A 13,084-nucleotide genomic window follows, 5' to 3' on the forward strand; every position below is an offset into this window, starting at 1 on the left:
AGAATTGGCTCTGGATCCTCTGCACTTCCTGTTCCTATCTGGGCTGGTTATGCTTTAAGCCTGCACATGCTTACACTTTAGAACTGGAACTTCCCTTCAGTATTATCTGGGAATTCTCATTATCTCTCTGTGTTGGATACCCTGTTTTCTTGCTTTATTCCTTGGTTTATTTATTTATTTATTTATTTATTTTGACTTAGTGGAGCATGTCCTTGTAGCTTCCTGAAAAAGGTGAGTTTTTTTAGTCTTGCAAGTTTGAAAATGGCATTATTCTACTTTCACACATTATTGATACTGTGAATGCATACTAAATTCTAGATTGTCCTCAGAAAATTTTTCCTTTTTTTTTTCTTTTTTTTGAGAGGGAATCTCGCTCTATCCCCCAGGCTGGAGTGCAATGGCGCAATCTTGGCTCTCTGCAACCCTCGCCTCCCAGGATCAAGCGATTCTCCTGCCTCAGCTTCCAGTGTAGCTGGGATTACAGGCGCATGCCACCATGCCCAGCTAATTTTTGTATTTTTGGTAGAGACAGGGTTTCACCATGTTGTCCAAGCGGGTCTCGAACTCCTGACCTCAGGTGATCCACCTGCCTCAGCCTCCCAAAGTGCTAGGATTACAGGCATGAGTCACTGTGCCCAGCCAGGAAATTATTCTTATTAAATTTTTTAAATAGGTTGTCTATGAATAAAGTAAAAAGTAGGAAGAGTTTGCAGTGAAAACTGTAAAAGTCTCTCTTCCATACCTGACATCCCCAATATCTATTCCCAGTTTCCCCCATCAGTCTATATTTTTAGTTTCTTCTGTATTATTCCAGAGTTACAAATACAACTATATATTCTTATCCCCTCCCCGTTTAAATATATAAAAATTGTAAACCATACACAGTATATTTTATCATAACAGCGTGTTTTAGAAATCTTTCTATTTAGATATGTTTAGTATATGCCAAGCACTATTCAAAATAGTTTACAAATATGACCTGACTTATTCCTCATAACAACCCTATGATGGAGTTACCATTGTTATTCCTATTTAACAGAGTAATTGCAGCATAGAGAGGTTAAATAACTTGAACAAAGGTTGCATAATTAATAAGTATATGATCCAGGACTCCAGTCTAGACAGTATGGTTCCAGAGTGTGTGCTCCTAACCACTATGCTATGTGTCTCCCCATACTTTAATGGCCTGGTAGTAGTTTATCCTATGGATGTATTATAGTTTATTTCCCCAGTTCCCTATAGGTGGGCATTTGGGCTGTTTTCAGTCCTTTGCAGGGTGGGCGGTACTATAGGGACTAACTTGTGCATACTTAATCTTATATATATGTAAATATAGGCCAATTGTAATTGCTAGGTCTGTAGGTATGTCACTTAATTTCATAGCTATTGGAGAATAGTTTACCCATGTGTGTAATTCGTGAGACTGCCTCACCAAAATACTTTTTTCAAACTCTTAGATTTTTGTCAACCTTGTGGGTGAAAAATTGAATTTAAATGCAGTTTTATGTTCTATGTACTCTTAACGAGCATGTTTGAGGGTCTATTTTATGCTATTGATCCATTCTTATGTCCTGTTCAATTCATATCCTTTGCCCATTTTTATTTTCAATTGGATTGCTTGTCTTATTGATATATAAGAGCTAAAGAGATTCACTCTTTTTGTGATTTTTTTTTTTTTTTTTGACTGCTCATTCCCCACCCTTGGAGACATTTGTCTATGTCTGTAACTGACCAAATTTCTTCTTTGCTTCTGGGTTTTGAATCATAGTTAGAAAGCCTCTTTCTACTCCAAGATTATGAAGGAACTATTTCATGGTTTTTTCCAGAACATATGTGGTTTCATTTCTTCATATTAAAAATGTTTTATGTAGTTAGAAATTGTATAGGGTGTAAGGTGTAAGTCCATCTCCCCTTGTCCCCAAGACTACCTAGTAGTCCAAAAGCTGTTTATTGAATAGTCGAACAATCTAGCTTTTCCCCACTGGTTTGAAGCCACACCTCTTCCATACTATTTTAATTCAATCATGAAATTGAATTTTGAAATCTAGCAGTATTCTTTCCCATCTCCATTTCATTGGGCACCACTTTGTTGTTTTCCTAATACTATTAAATTTTCTGTACAAATTCTAGAATCAGCTTCTTTAGTTAAAAAGAAATCAATAAACCTGATGGTGTCTTCATAGGGAAGATAGCATATTTATCGTGTTTAAACTCTGGGAACATTTGTGGTTTTAGATGTTGAGTCATTGTAACCAAGATCATGGTATGTCATTCTATTTGTTGATGTCTACTTTTGTATTCTTCAGTAGTATTTAAGTTGTTCTTTATATAGTTATAGCAATACTGAGTGTATTCTTAGGTATTTCATCTTGTTGCTATTATAAGTGGGAAAATTTCCCCCATTATGTCTTCTTGTTATTGGTATATATGAGAATTCTTGATTTCTTTAAATTTTATGCTCTGGTACCTTATTGTTTAGGTCGTTTTCAGTAAATTCTCTTTGAGTTTCCCAGGTGTTATCTGCAAATAATGATAGTTTCCTTCCCAGTTTCTATACTTTTAATTTCTCTTGAGTGGTTGTGTTAGCGGGTACTTTCAGTACATAGGTAAGTACTAGTGATGATAGTTCAGAATTTGAAGCATTGTTCCTTTTAACTTCCAGGCAGATTCAAAGGCATTTTCTTTATAAATCCTTTCCTTCCTCCAAGCTTTTGGGTTTTGTTTGTTTGTTTGTTTGTTTGTTTAGTCACTGATGTTCAGAAATTCACAGTGATGTTCCTTGGTGTAGGTTTTGAGTCATAATGATGGATTAACAGGTGAACCCCTTTAATCTTGGAAACTTAACGTCCTTCAGTTCTGGGACATGGTCTTCATTGTTTCTTTAATAACTTCTTGTCCTGGAATTCTCATCGCTCAGATGTTAGACCTTTGCAATTGATTTTCAAATATTCTCTTCTATTTTCTATCTCTAATTTTTTTTTGTTCTACTTTCTGGGCAGTTATCTCAACTGTATTTTTCTAAAATTAAAGTTTTTTTTCTAATTCTTTGAATTTTTAAATTTCTGCTATCATATTTTTGTTTTCCAAGAACAATTCTGTTTTCTGAATGTTTGTCTTGTACCATCTAATTCTTGTTTCTCTGAGGCCATCAGTTAATAGATTTTTGCTGGTGGTTGGTTTTTGTTTGTCTTAGTTTTAAGTTTTGTTCCATTCCCTGCAGTATCTCATAGGAAACAAGAGTTTGCTTTATTTTGTTTTGTTTTGTAACAAAAGATTTCTGATACTTAGCTGTCCATTTGTATTAAAAATAAGGTCCTAAAAAGCCAATGGGAAGCCTTTGTGAGGGCAGGGATTATAGAATGTTGAACCTTTCTCTGTGATAAAGCAGTGTGATGTTGTTATACATGATTTTTGTTTGTTTTTGGTAGACTGTCAAGGATTATCATTTGTCTTGGACAGGTCAGCATACCCTGAAAAGAATCTTCCAACCTCTACTGTCTGTGGTATAAGCCTGACAGCCAGGGTTTGGGAACCACACAGAGGGAAAGCACTTGTTGAATAGGGTGTCATCCAGCACTCCTCAGCTCTTCATCTTCTGGTTTGCTTGGCATCCCTGAGGCTCAGGCTTTTCTCTTTCACCCTTTTTAGAAAGTAAAACCTCCAGATTTTTGCCAGACAGGTGGCAGTGGGGTTGAGAGATGGGTTATCTGTTTGCTGTTTATAGAACCTTTTCTCAGTTCTCCTGTTTTCAGCCTCAGTCCAAACTTGCACTTTTAGTAGTCCTTTGTGGCTTCAGTTTCTGAGCTACGCCAGTGTGGGTTGCTTGATTCCTGTGGGCACCCTCTTCCCACATCCCTTGTAGAATTAGGGTTCAGTTTTGTCAGGTCTACTAAGTCATCCCACTTACCTATCTGCCTCTGCATTCCAGATGTTCATGATTATCTCTTGTTCACTATTGTTGCTTTTTCTGATCCCTTTGTCCTTGTGTTTATGCCCTTTTTTAGGTATTTACTGTCAATTTGATGGGCTGTTGAAAGGGAGCTGAGATAAATGGGTGTTTAATCTTCGTTTTAATTGGAAGTCCTTGGAGTGACCTTTGCAAACATACGTATATGATTGTGCTAAAACTATATGGTGAACTTCTCCTCTGGTTCTTAGAATAAACACCCAGTTTTAAAACATGTCCTAAGCTGTGTAGTCTGATCCCTACCTACTTCTCATCCTGGCGTCAAATCTGCCTTTTATTTAATTTTCTTCCCCCCATCCCCCATTCTTTGTTCTTGTCTTCACTCTGTCCCTTTCCTTGCCCTTACCCTCCCTCTCCGTGTATTCTGTCTTCTTTTCTTCTCTTTTCTCCCCCAACCCATTCAGACACATGATCTTCCTTAAGTTTCTTCAATGCTCCATGCAAATACCGATCTCTGACAAAGGAGCATCCTTCTTCTGGGAAGAGCAGCCACTACTTCCTCTGGAAAACCTTCCTTAATTGCTTTTATATATACTTATATTCACACATAATTTTACGTAAATTTAATGTTATACATTTTCTGTAATCATTGTTTTTACCTGTTTTTTCTTAATGGGAATTGTATCACAGTTTGATCTGGGAAGCAGAATGACTTTAAATGATACAGAAAAGGGATTATCAGCCAGGCGCGGCCCTAGATACATTCATCTTTGTTTTATATCATATTCCTTTTAGGAGCATTATGTAAATATGCAGTTACAGCTTTCTTTGATTATTTGAATAACGTCTGTTTCCTACTAGACTGTAAGTTCCTAAGGTCACTGAAAACTCACAGTGGTCATCTGGTTCTTCACAGCTTGTTTTCACATGGAATGGTAGGAAACTGATATTTACTTCCTTTTTGTTTCCTAAACATTTTTCTATTTTATGCTTATTGGTGAAGTAGAAGATGTACCTGACCTTTCTCTATTCTGTAACCTACAGAGTGGGAGGAAGAGAAGAGAAGATATTTAAAGACATTTTTACCTTTTCCATTTTATCTAATGGTAGGGGCTGAAATAAGGAGGTAATGTAAAATAGGAATGCATAAGGGATGATTTCCCCCTGACATTTGCTAACTGAAAACTGGAATTCATATACTTACTAGTTCAGTCAGATTATTTTTTAAAAACACTGTACCAGACTCCCTCCCAATTTTTTGTTTATTGGGAAAAAAGTAAAACTAGTTTGGAGTCTAAAAAATAGACATATGGCCACAGAGCATACAGCATGAGTTACTGAGGTAAAATGTTCATTTCCCCCAGGTTTCAGAAGGATCCCACTTGGTCAGAGACTGGAGACCGTTATCTGTTGAAACTCTTTAGGGATCATCTTTTTCATCAGGTGACAGAAGCAGGTGCTCCCTGGATTGACCTCAGTCATATAATTTCTTGTCTTAACAAGGTAATTTGTATCTAGATTTTTTAAGATCATAATTCTGCCTATAATTTGTATAGAGTTGTATCTTCTACAAATACTAGGAAACTTAAGAAATCAGGATGTACTCTTAAAGTAGCCTGTAAGACGTTTTATTAATAACATTTTCTACAATGGGAGGATTTTTACAATACTTGCATGAATAATTTTTTGGGGCAGTGGAGGACAGAGTCTTGCTCTGTTGCCCAGGCTGGAGTGCACTGGCCTGATTTTGGCTCACTGCAACCTCTGCCTCCCGGGTTCAAGTGATTCTCCTGCCTGAGCCTCCCGAGCAGCTGGGATTACAGGCACCCATCACCATGCGCAGCTAATCTTTAGTAGCGACAAGGTTTCACCATGTTGGCCAGGCTGGTCTCGAACTCCTCACTTCAAGTGATCCGCCTGCCTCAGCCTCCCAAAGTGGTAGGATTATAGGCGTGAGCCACTGCGCCTGGCCTTCATGAATAATTTTAGAGTGTTTTATTGTGGATCTTTTTATTATGATAAAGTATCACAAAAGGAGGGACTGCTTCCCTCCTTTATGCAATGTTTTATTTACCTGTGGTTTTGTTATGCCGCGTAAAACAGTGAATGATAAAAAGCAAAAAAATAATTTTGTGTTTATTTTTTAAAAATTGAACCCCTTCCGAATCATTGTGAGTTATGTTGGGTGTTATCAAATCATTATTAACTATAGATTTTTTTTTTTTTTTGAGACAGAGTCTCACTCTGTCACCCAGGCTGGAGTGCAGTGGCGCCATCTAGGCTCACTGCAAGCTCCGCCTCCCGGGTTCACGCCATTCTCCTGCCTCAGCCTCCCAAGTAGCTGGGACTACAGGTGCCCACCACCATGCCCGGCTAATTTTTTGTATTTTTAGTAGAGACAGGATTTCACCATGTTAGCCAGGATGGTCTCGATCTCCTGACCTCGTGATCCACCCGCCTCAGCCTCCCAAAGTGCTGGGATTACAGGCATGAGCCACTGCACCTGGCCTAACTCTAGGTTTTATAATCAAGTAGTAAATAATAAAAGCACAATACTAGTGACATCAGTTACTAGCAGGTCCAGCTGTTATAAATGGTGAATTTGATGATTAGATGAATTAAGTAGATAAAAAATAGATCATAAATTTATTTGCGAGGTGAGGTGAGCTTTTTTTTGGAACGGGGTTTTGATCTGTCACCCAGGCTATAGTGCAGTCGCACCTATGGCTCACTGCAGCCTTGACTCCCCAGGGCTGCAGTGGTCCTCCTTCCCACCTCAGTCTCCTGAATAGCTCGGACCACAGGCACACGCCACCACACCCAGCTAATTTTTGTCCTTTTAGTAGATACGGGATTTCACCATGTTGCTCAGGCTGGTCCCAAACTCCTGAGATTAAGCAGTCCACCCACCCCCAAAGTGTTGGGATAATAGCCGTGAGCCACCACGCCCAGCAGCATTATGTTTTAGAAAAGGTTGGGAAAAGGCTAGGCGCAGTAGCTCACGCCTGTAATCCCAGCACTTTGGGAGGCCAAGGCAGGCGGATCACGAGGTCAGGAGATCGAGACCATCCTGGCTAACACGGTGAAACCCCGTCCCTACTAAAAAATACAAAAAGTTAGCTGGGCATGGTGACAGGCACCAGTAGTCCCAGCTACTCAGGAGGCTGAGACAGGAGAATGGCGTGAACCCGGGAGGCGGAGTTTGCAGTGAGCCGAGATCGGGCCACTGCACTCCAGTCTGGCCGATAGAGCGAGACTCCGTCTCAAAAAAAAAAGAAAGAAAAGATTTGGAAAGACAAAATTTACAGAGAAAAGAAAGAAGACATTTCCCTTATGAATTACTTGGCATTATGAAGTTTAGAACTGGTCTCCAGGAGTAAATGTAGTCTCTGTATAGGTTTATGTATAAACCAGGAGCTGGTAAGCCATGGCCTGCAGGCCAAATCTGTTCTATGGCCTATTTTTTTTAAAGCGTGAGAGCCTCGAATAGTTTTACATTTTTAAAGAGTTGTAAAATAAACAATAAGCCAAACCTAAAACATTTACTGTCTAACCCTTTATAGAAAACATTTACTGACTCTTGGTCTGAACTTTCCTAAATTATAAGTACTAGAGGAAAAAATATCTACTGTAGCACATGATTTAGAACTATTAATGTACAGTGTGGTAACCTTTCAGGGAAAATGTTACGGTTTGTTTTTAAGCACTACTTTGCCTTCCTTTAACTTCCTTAAAACTCTATAGGGAGTATTGTCAATAACCTACATTAAGACTGCACAAAACTGGCCAGGCTCGGTGTCTCACGCCTGTGATCCCAGCACTTTGGGACGCCCAGGTGCACGGATCACCTGAGGTCGGGAGTTCGAGACCAGCCTGGCCAATGTGGAGAAACCCCGTCTCTACTAAAAATACAAAATTAGCCGGGCGTGGTGGTACATGCCTGTAATCCCAGCTACTTCGGAGGCTGAGGCAGGAGAATCATTTGAACCCCAGGAGGCAGAGGTTGCAGTGAGCCGAGATTGTGCCATTGCACTCCAGCCTGGGCAACAAGAGCAAAACTCTGTATCAAAAAAAGAAAAAAGACTGCACAAGACTATATGTATCATTGAACTAATTCAGTATGAGTTATATATTTATTTTCCCTTTATTTATGTTAGGGGAAAAACCTTTTCTTGAGAGCAATATGTAGAAAATAATTCTGTCAGATTTTAGAGCATAGTATCAGAGCACCAGTAATTAAAAATACGTAGAACCAGAACAAACATTGACAAGTAGGTAATATGGAATAAGCCATGGACAGTTGCCTTAAAGATCATTTAATGAATATTAGGATAATATTCATTAAATTCATCAAAGATCATTTAATGAATATTAGGATAATTGAAAATTTGAAGAAAATTCTGTTTCACATCATGAACTAGCTAGTAGTAAATAATACCCCAAATCTGAAGTGTGACAATATTCTAAGTTTGAAAAGAGTGTGATAAATTAAAAGGGAAGGATGGCCAGATTGATTATACAAAATTAAGATTTTATATAAGCTTATTTTGGTAGAAATAATGACAGAAATTGTCTGGTAAATGATTTGAATGTTTGAGCCTTCAGTGAGTTGTAAACATATTTTAATGGATTATGTATCAATTAATGAAATAAAGTACATTGAAAATAACAAAAATAAAGTGAAAACCATAACAAGACAAGTCGATAGACTAAGGATCAGTATTTATGCTTTATAAAGACCTCACTAAAATATTACTGCCAAATTCCATTAGGGTCATGAGTAAAGATCATATACTAGCATTTACACAAGCAGAAATACCAAAAGTAAATGTATGAAAAACCTTTGATAATAGTAGTTAAAATCTAAATTTAAATAGCAAGGTGCTCATTTGCTGTGGGGTTGCTGGAAAAGTATTAAAAACTTATAAATTAGGCTGGGCACGGTGGCTCACACCTGTAATCCCAGTACTTTGGGAGGCCGAGGCGGGTGGATCGCCTGAGGTCAGGAGTTCGAGACCAGCCTGGCCAACATGGCGAAACCCCGTCTCTACTTAAAATACAAAATATTAGCTGGGTGTGGTGGCAGGTGCCTATAATCCCAGCTACTCGGGAGGTTGAGGCAGGAGAATTGCTTGAACCCGGGAGGCAGAGGTTGCAGTGAGCCAAGATCGCGCCATTGCACTCCACCCTGGGCAACGAGCGAAACTCCATCCCCAAAAATTAAATAAATAAAAATAAAAACTTATAAATTCATGGTGTCTAATTGGAAAACAATTTGGTTCTATGTACTAAGCTATAAAACCACTTCTACTTTACTTTTTTGTGTTTTTTTTAAATTTTTTAAAAACCAATTTCTTAATACTTTACATTTTATTATTAATATTTATACTTCTAAGTATTTTTCCTAAGGAAAAAGTACTTCCTACAGAAGAAAAAAATTAAGTAGATGAGTATGTTCATTGCACTGTAATTTATTATGCCAAAAATGGAAGATATTGGGAGAAAAATTATTGAGCATCAACTGGGTAAACTGTAATACAAACAAACGTTAAGCGTGAAGGGATAGAAACATAGGGCAGTGTTTGTGTAAAAATGTCTGAGTCGAAAATTATGTGCATACTGATGAATGATATAAATGTACTCATGGATATCTGAAAAGGGAATGTGACAAAAAAAATTTAGATATTTTATTTATCTTTGCTGCAAACGTAGATAAATTCTTTTCTGCATGTTATGAATTTCATATTTTGTGTATATATTGTTTCAGCTAGATGCTGGTGTGCCAGAAAAAATAAGCCTGATTTCCAGAGATGAGAAGAGTGTACTTGTGGTGACCTACAGTGACTTAAAGCGCTGCTTTGAAAATACTTTTCAAGAACTGATTGCAGCTGCAAATGGTCAGTTGTAGTATTTGCTAAAAAAGCACGCAGGACATGGCTAAAGACCTTAACCAATAGCAAATTGCACTACAGCTGAACTTTTCATCATCTCATTCACATTTGGGAAACGAACAGGAGATGAGCAAAGCTGCTTGCACTTCAGTCAGGTACACTGTTACTTGAAAGGAAGAATGTTTCACTTACCCAAGAGCTATGGCTGCCATTGGAGGCTGTTATCTGTGAAGAATTTATTTTAGATTTAGGAGCACCATCAGGTGAATGATGTTCCTGCTTTTGTTTTTTCCACTTGTATATGCACTAATTTTAATTTTTTAAAGACTTTTTCTGATCTTTGAACTTTTGCCACATTGTATACTTATAATGGGAAACTTTGCAAGGACATTTTTGGGAAGCAATGCTGGGCAGCGTTTTTGCCATTGAGGGTTGCAGAATTTGCTCTTTTTGGGACGGGTTGCCCTGAATAACATTACAGACCAGGTAAATAATTTCATAGAAGTTCAGTATAGTACGTAATTCTTGTAAGAGTATTGTATGCAAGCTCTCTGTATGCCACCCACTGTTAGTTCAAATTGAGATTTTTGTTTTGTTTTGTTCTTAAGAACATACCAAGAAAGTACCAGTGAATTGTTGGATATGAATTCCCTGTTAGTTGATTTAAATCCTTTCTGAATAAAGATCAGATAAACAGTAACTGAAGGAGCATGTATAGCTCTTTCCTTCAAATTCAACTAGAGCCTTTTTAAAAAGACATTTGCCTGCTAGTCAGATACATTTACATTTATGCAAATTTTTTAAATAGGAGAAAATTAAGAAATTGTGTTAAAGGCCTAAAGTTCAGGTGTATATTACTTTAGGTTCTTTGCAGTTTGTTGTTTTTTGTTTTTTTTTGGGGGGGCGGGAGGGAGGTTTATGAAGTTCTGCTCTTTGAACCACAGCTTTATTATGGTCCTTTACACTGGAGACAGACACAGAGACACTGTTCAGAAGATGAACTAAACTCAGCAGTGGTCTGGTATCAAGAGCTTTCTGATGTTTTACAGCCTGAATTTGGAGGGATAACGATCTGCTGTGCCTTTGCAGTCACTGCTTAGCCCAAAGTAATAGTACTTTTGATAATAACTCACTCTGTGCGATATTCCTGAATAAGTCCATCTCAAAAGTTTGGAGTTTTCGTCCTCTTAACTTTCTTAATATTTGGACATGCAGTTGTCGCCAAACTTGGGTATTCATGGAATTTCTAGTAAATGAAATACCTATACTTTGATACTGAAGACTGCCAAATACATAGGAATTTTCTTTCTTAAAAAACAGTAATGAAGACTATATCTCCTTTCCCAGCACTGAATGTTTTACTAGCACTGGGTGCTCACCATGCAACTGAAGAAAATGTGGAAACTCAAAAGGTCAGGACAGACTTCCAAGCACTTGCAACTGATGTTACTGTCTTCAATTTTAATAATTACACATATTTGTATATTTCAGAGAAGTTTTAAATATTTCTCTGTCCACTTTTTATAAGCTTTAAAATGATATTCTCTGCCTTGAGATTTGCATCAAGAAAAAGCACCTCTCTTCACCTGAAAGCTTTGAAGACTAGAGACACGCTTTACACGTTTTAACAAGTATATTGAGTCCACGTTTGGTAGCATCAGTTGTTGAGTTAAAAAGAAAATTATTGCATTTGATCTGGATGGATTTTAAAAGAATATAATGTTCAATATTAAAAGGATAATTAACATTTGCCACCATAATGTTCTTTTTTATGTAAAAAGAAGAACTTGGAGACATTAACATGAAAAAGTCTTTTATCATTAGCTCATGTATTTGAGGAAGAGCAGCTGTCTTTTTATATGTTTTTTGACAAATCATATTGTATTCTTTTGTACAAAAAAGAACTACTTGTATTCTAGAAGAAATATGAAATGCTTAATTTATAAGCGGGCTGGAGATTTTTTCCAATATTGTTTTCTTTGAAAATGAAAGGGGATCATCTATTTTAGTTTTGGGGTCTGGGAACTTTTTGAAAATTTAATTTGTGGACCAATGTTTTGTGAAAGCTAAAGAGGGCAGGGGTTAAAATAGGGCTTGAATTTCTCATTCTGTATAGACCAGCAAACTTCCCTGTGCAAGGCAAGTTTACATCACAAATCCAAGAATGTTTGCATCCTAAATGCTAGTTTGCTTCAGCCCCTAGTTAACCTCAGGACTTGGTTTGCATATAAAAGGTAGACAGCTGATATGTTTTCATGAATAAATATTGTCAGCCAGAAAAGGTTGGTGTCAGGTAATGCATATTTTTTTAAGCTTTGTTTTATATTTATTTTTCATTTAGTTTTTATTGGGAATGGTTTTCAAAGAACTCTCAGTTCTGCCTAGGTGTTTTTGGGGGAGCCCTGTTTTCCATAGTGTAATTCCATTTAAGAGGTTGTCTAAAAGTCTTTTTAATTAATAGAAAGATTTTAATATCCAAGAGTAGTCAAATTAAGGATATAAACTTTCCACACCTTCCTGTCGTGACAGATAAAAGCACAGAAAGGACAACCCTTGAAATCATGTAATGTTGGTCATTTCAATATTTTGTACCTGTTTTAAATTCTGTTAGTGTATTTACTTCATTGTAAATATTCTTGAGGGTACCTTTGTATTTTGCTTTTGACCTTGGTTCTGTGATTTGGATGTCAACAACTTCCCTAAAAAGCACCAGTGTGTTAAGTTCTAATGTCATGACCCAATTTGTGATATTCATCTTTAATCCTGTTTTCAGTCTCTATGTGTACAGCAGTATTTTTAATAAAGAATTACAGAGATAAATTTGTCCTTTTCTTGCACGTGTTCATATAGCAAGATGATGATTATCTTATGATTGGATTTTAAAAGATTGGTTATTTCCTCTGTATTTTGGAGGAATTTTTGTATTTGGATGAAATGGCAGCAGATTTATTCATTAATTTATCAGATAGTCCTTAAGTCTTATCTACTGTGTCCTTGGATCTGTTCTAGGCACTAAGACAGATACAGGGACTTGGTATTTACAGAATGTATAGTTATACCCAAACATCTTAATACAATACATGACTAACAATGTAGTTTAGGAGAGAAGACTACTCACGAGAAAGCATAAGGGGTCTGCCATGTGTATGTCTGGGGGTAAAGTATTCCAGGTAAGGGAATGTTTCAGAGCCTTTGCGGAACAGCAGGGGAGCGAATGTGGCTAGAGCCAAGTTAAGTAGGAAGTGACGTCAGAAAGGTCTATAGGGAAGGGGTGTGTCCTGTGGAC

At 37.3% G+C, this 13,084-nt stretch overlaps 1 protein-coding gene across 6 annotated transcripts in view; it reads left to right on the plus strand.

The window, feature by feature from the left end:
• PAN3 (poly(A) specific ribonuclease subunit PAN3) overlaps positions 1 to 12,618 on the plus strand; it is a 162,755-nt gene extending 150,137 nt beyond the window's left edge. For all 6 annotated transcript variants that reach the window (XM_034936498.3, XM_034936499.3, XM_034936497.3 and 3 more), the window contains 2 exons: positions 5,272 to 5,410; positions 9,675 to 12,618. In XM_034936498.3, the coding sequence (XP_034792389.3) occupies positions 5,272 to 5,410; positions 9,675 to 9,815 (280 nt within the window). In that variant the 3' untranslated portion in view covers positions 9,816 to 12,618. The remainder of the gene's footprint in view (positions 1 to 5,271; positions 5,411 to 9,674) is intronic.
• The last annotated feature ends 466 nt before the right edge of the window (positions 12,619 to 13,084 follow it).

Source organism: Pan paniscus, chromosome 14 (genome assembly GCF_029289425.2).
Source record: "Pan paniscus chromosome 14, NHGRI_mPanPan1-v2.0_pri, whole genome shotgun sequence".
In the NCBI taxonomy this organism is placed as follows: domain Eukaryota; kingdom Metazoa; phylum Chordata; class Mammalia; order Primates; family Hominidae; genus Pan; species Pan paniscus.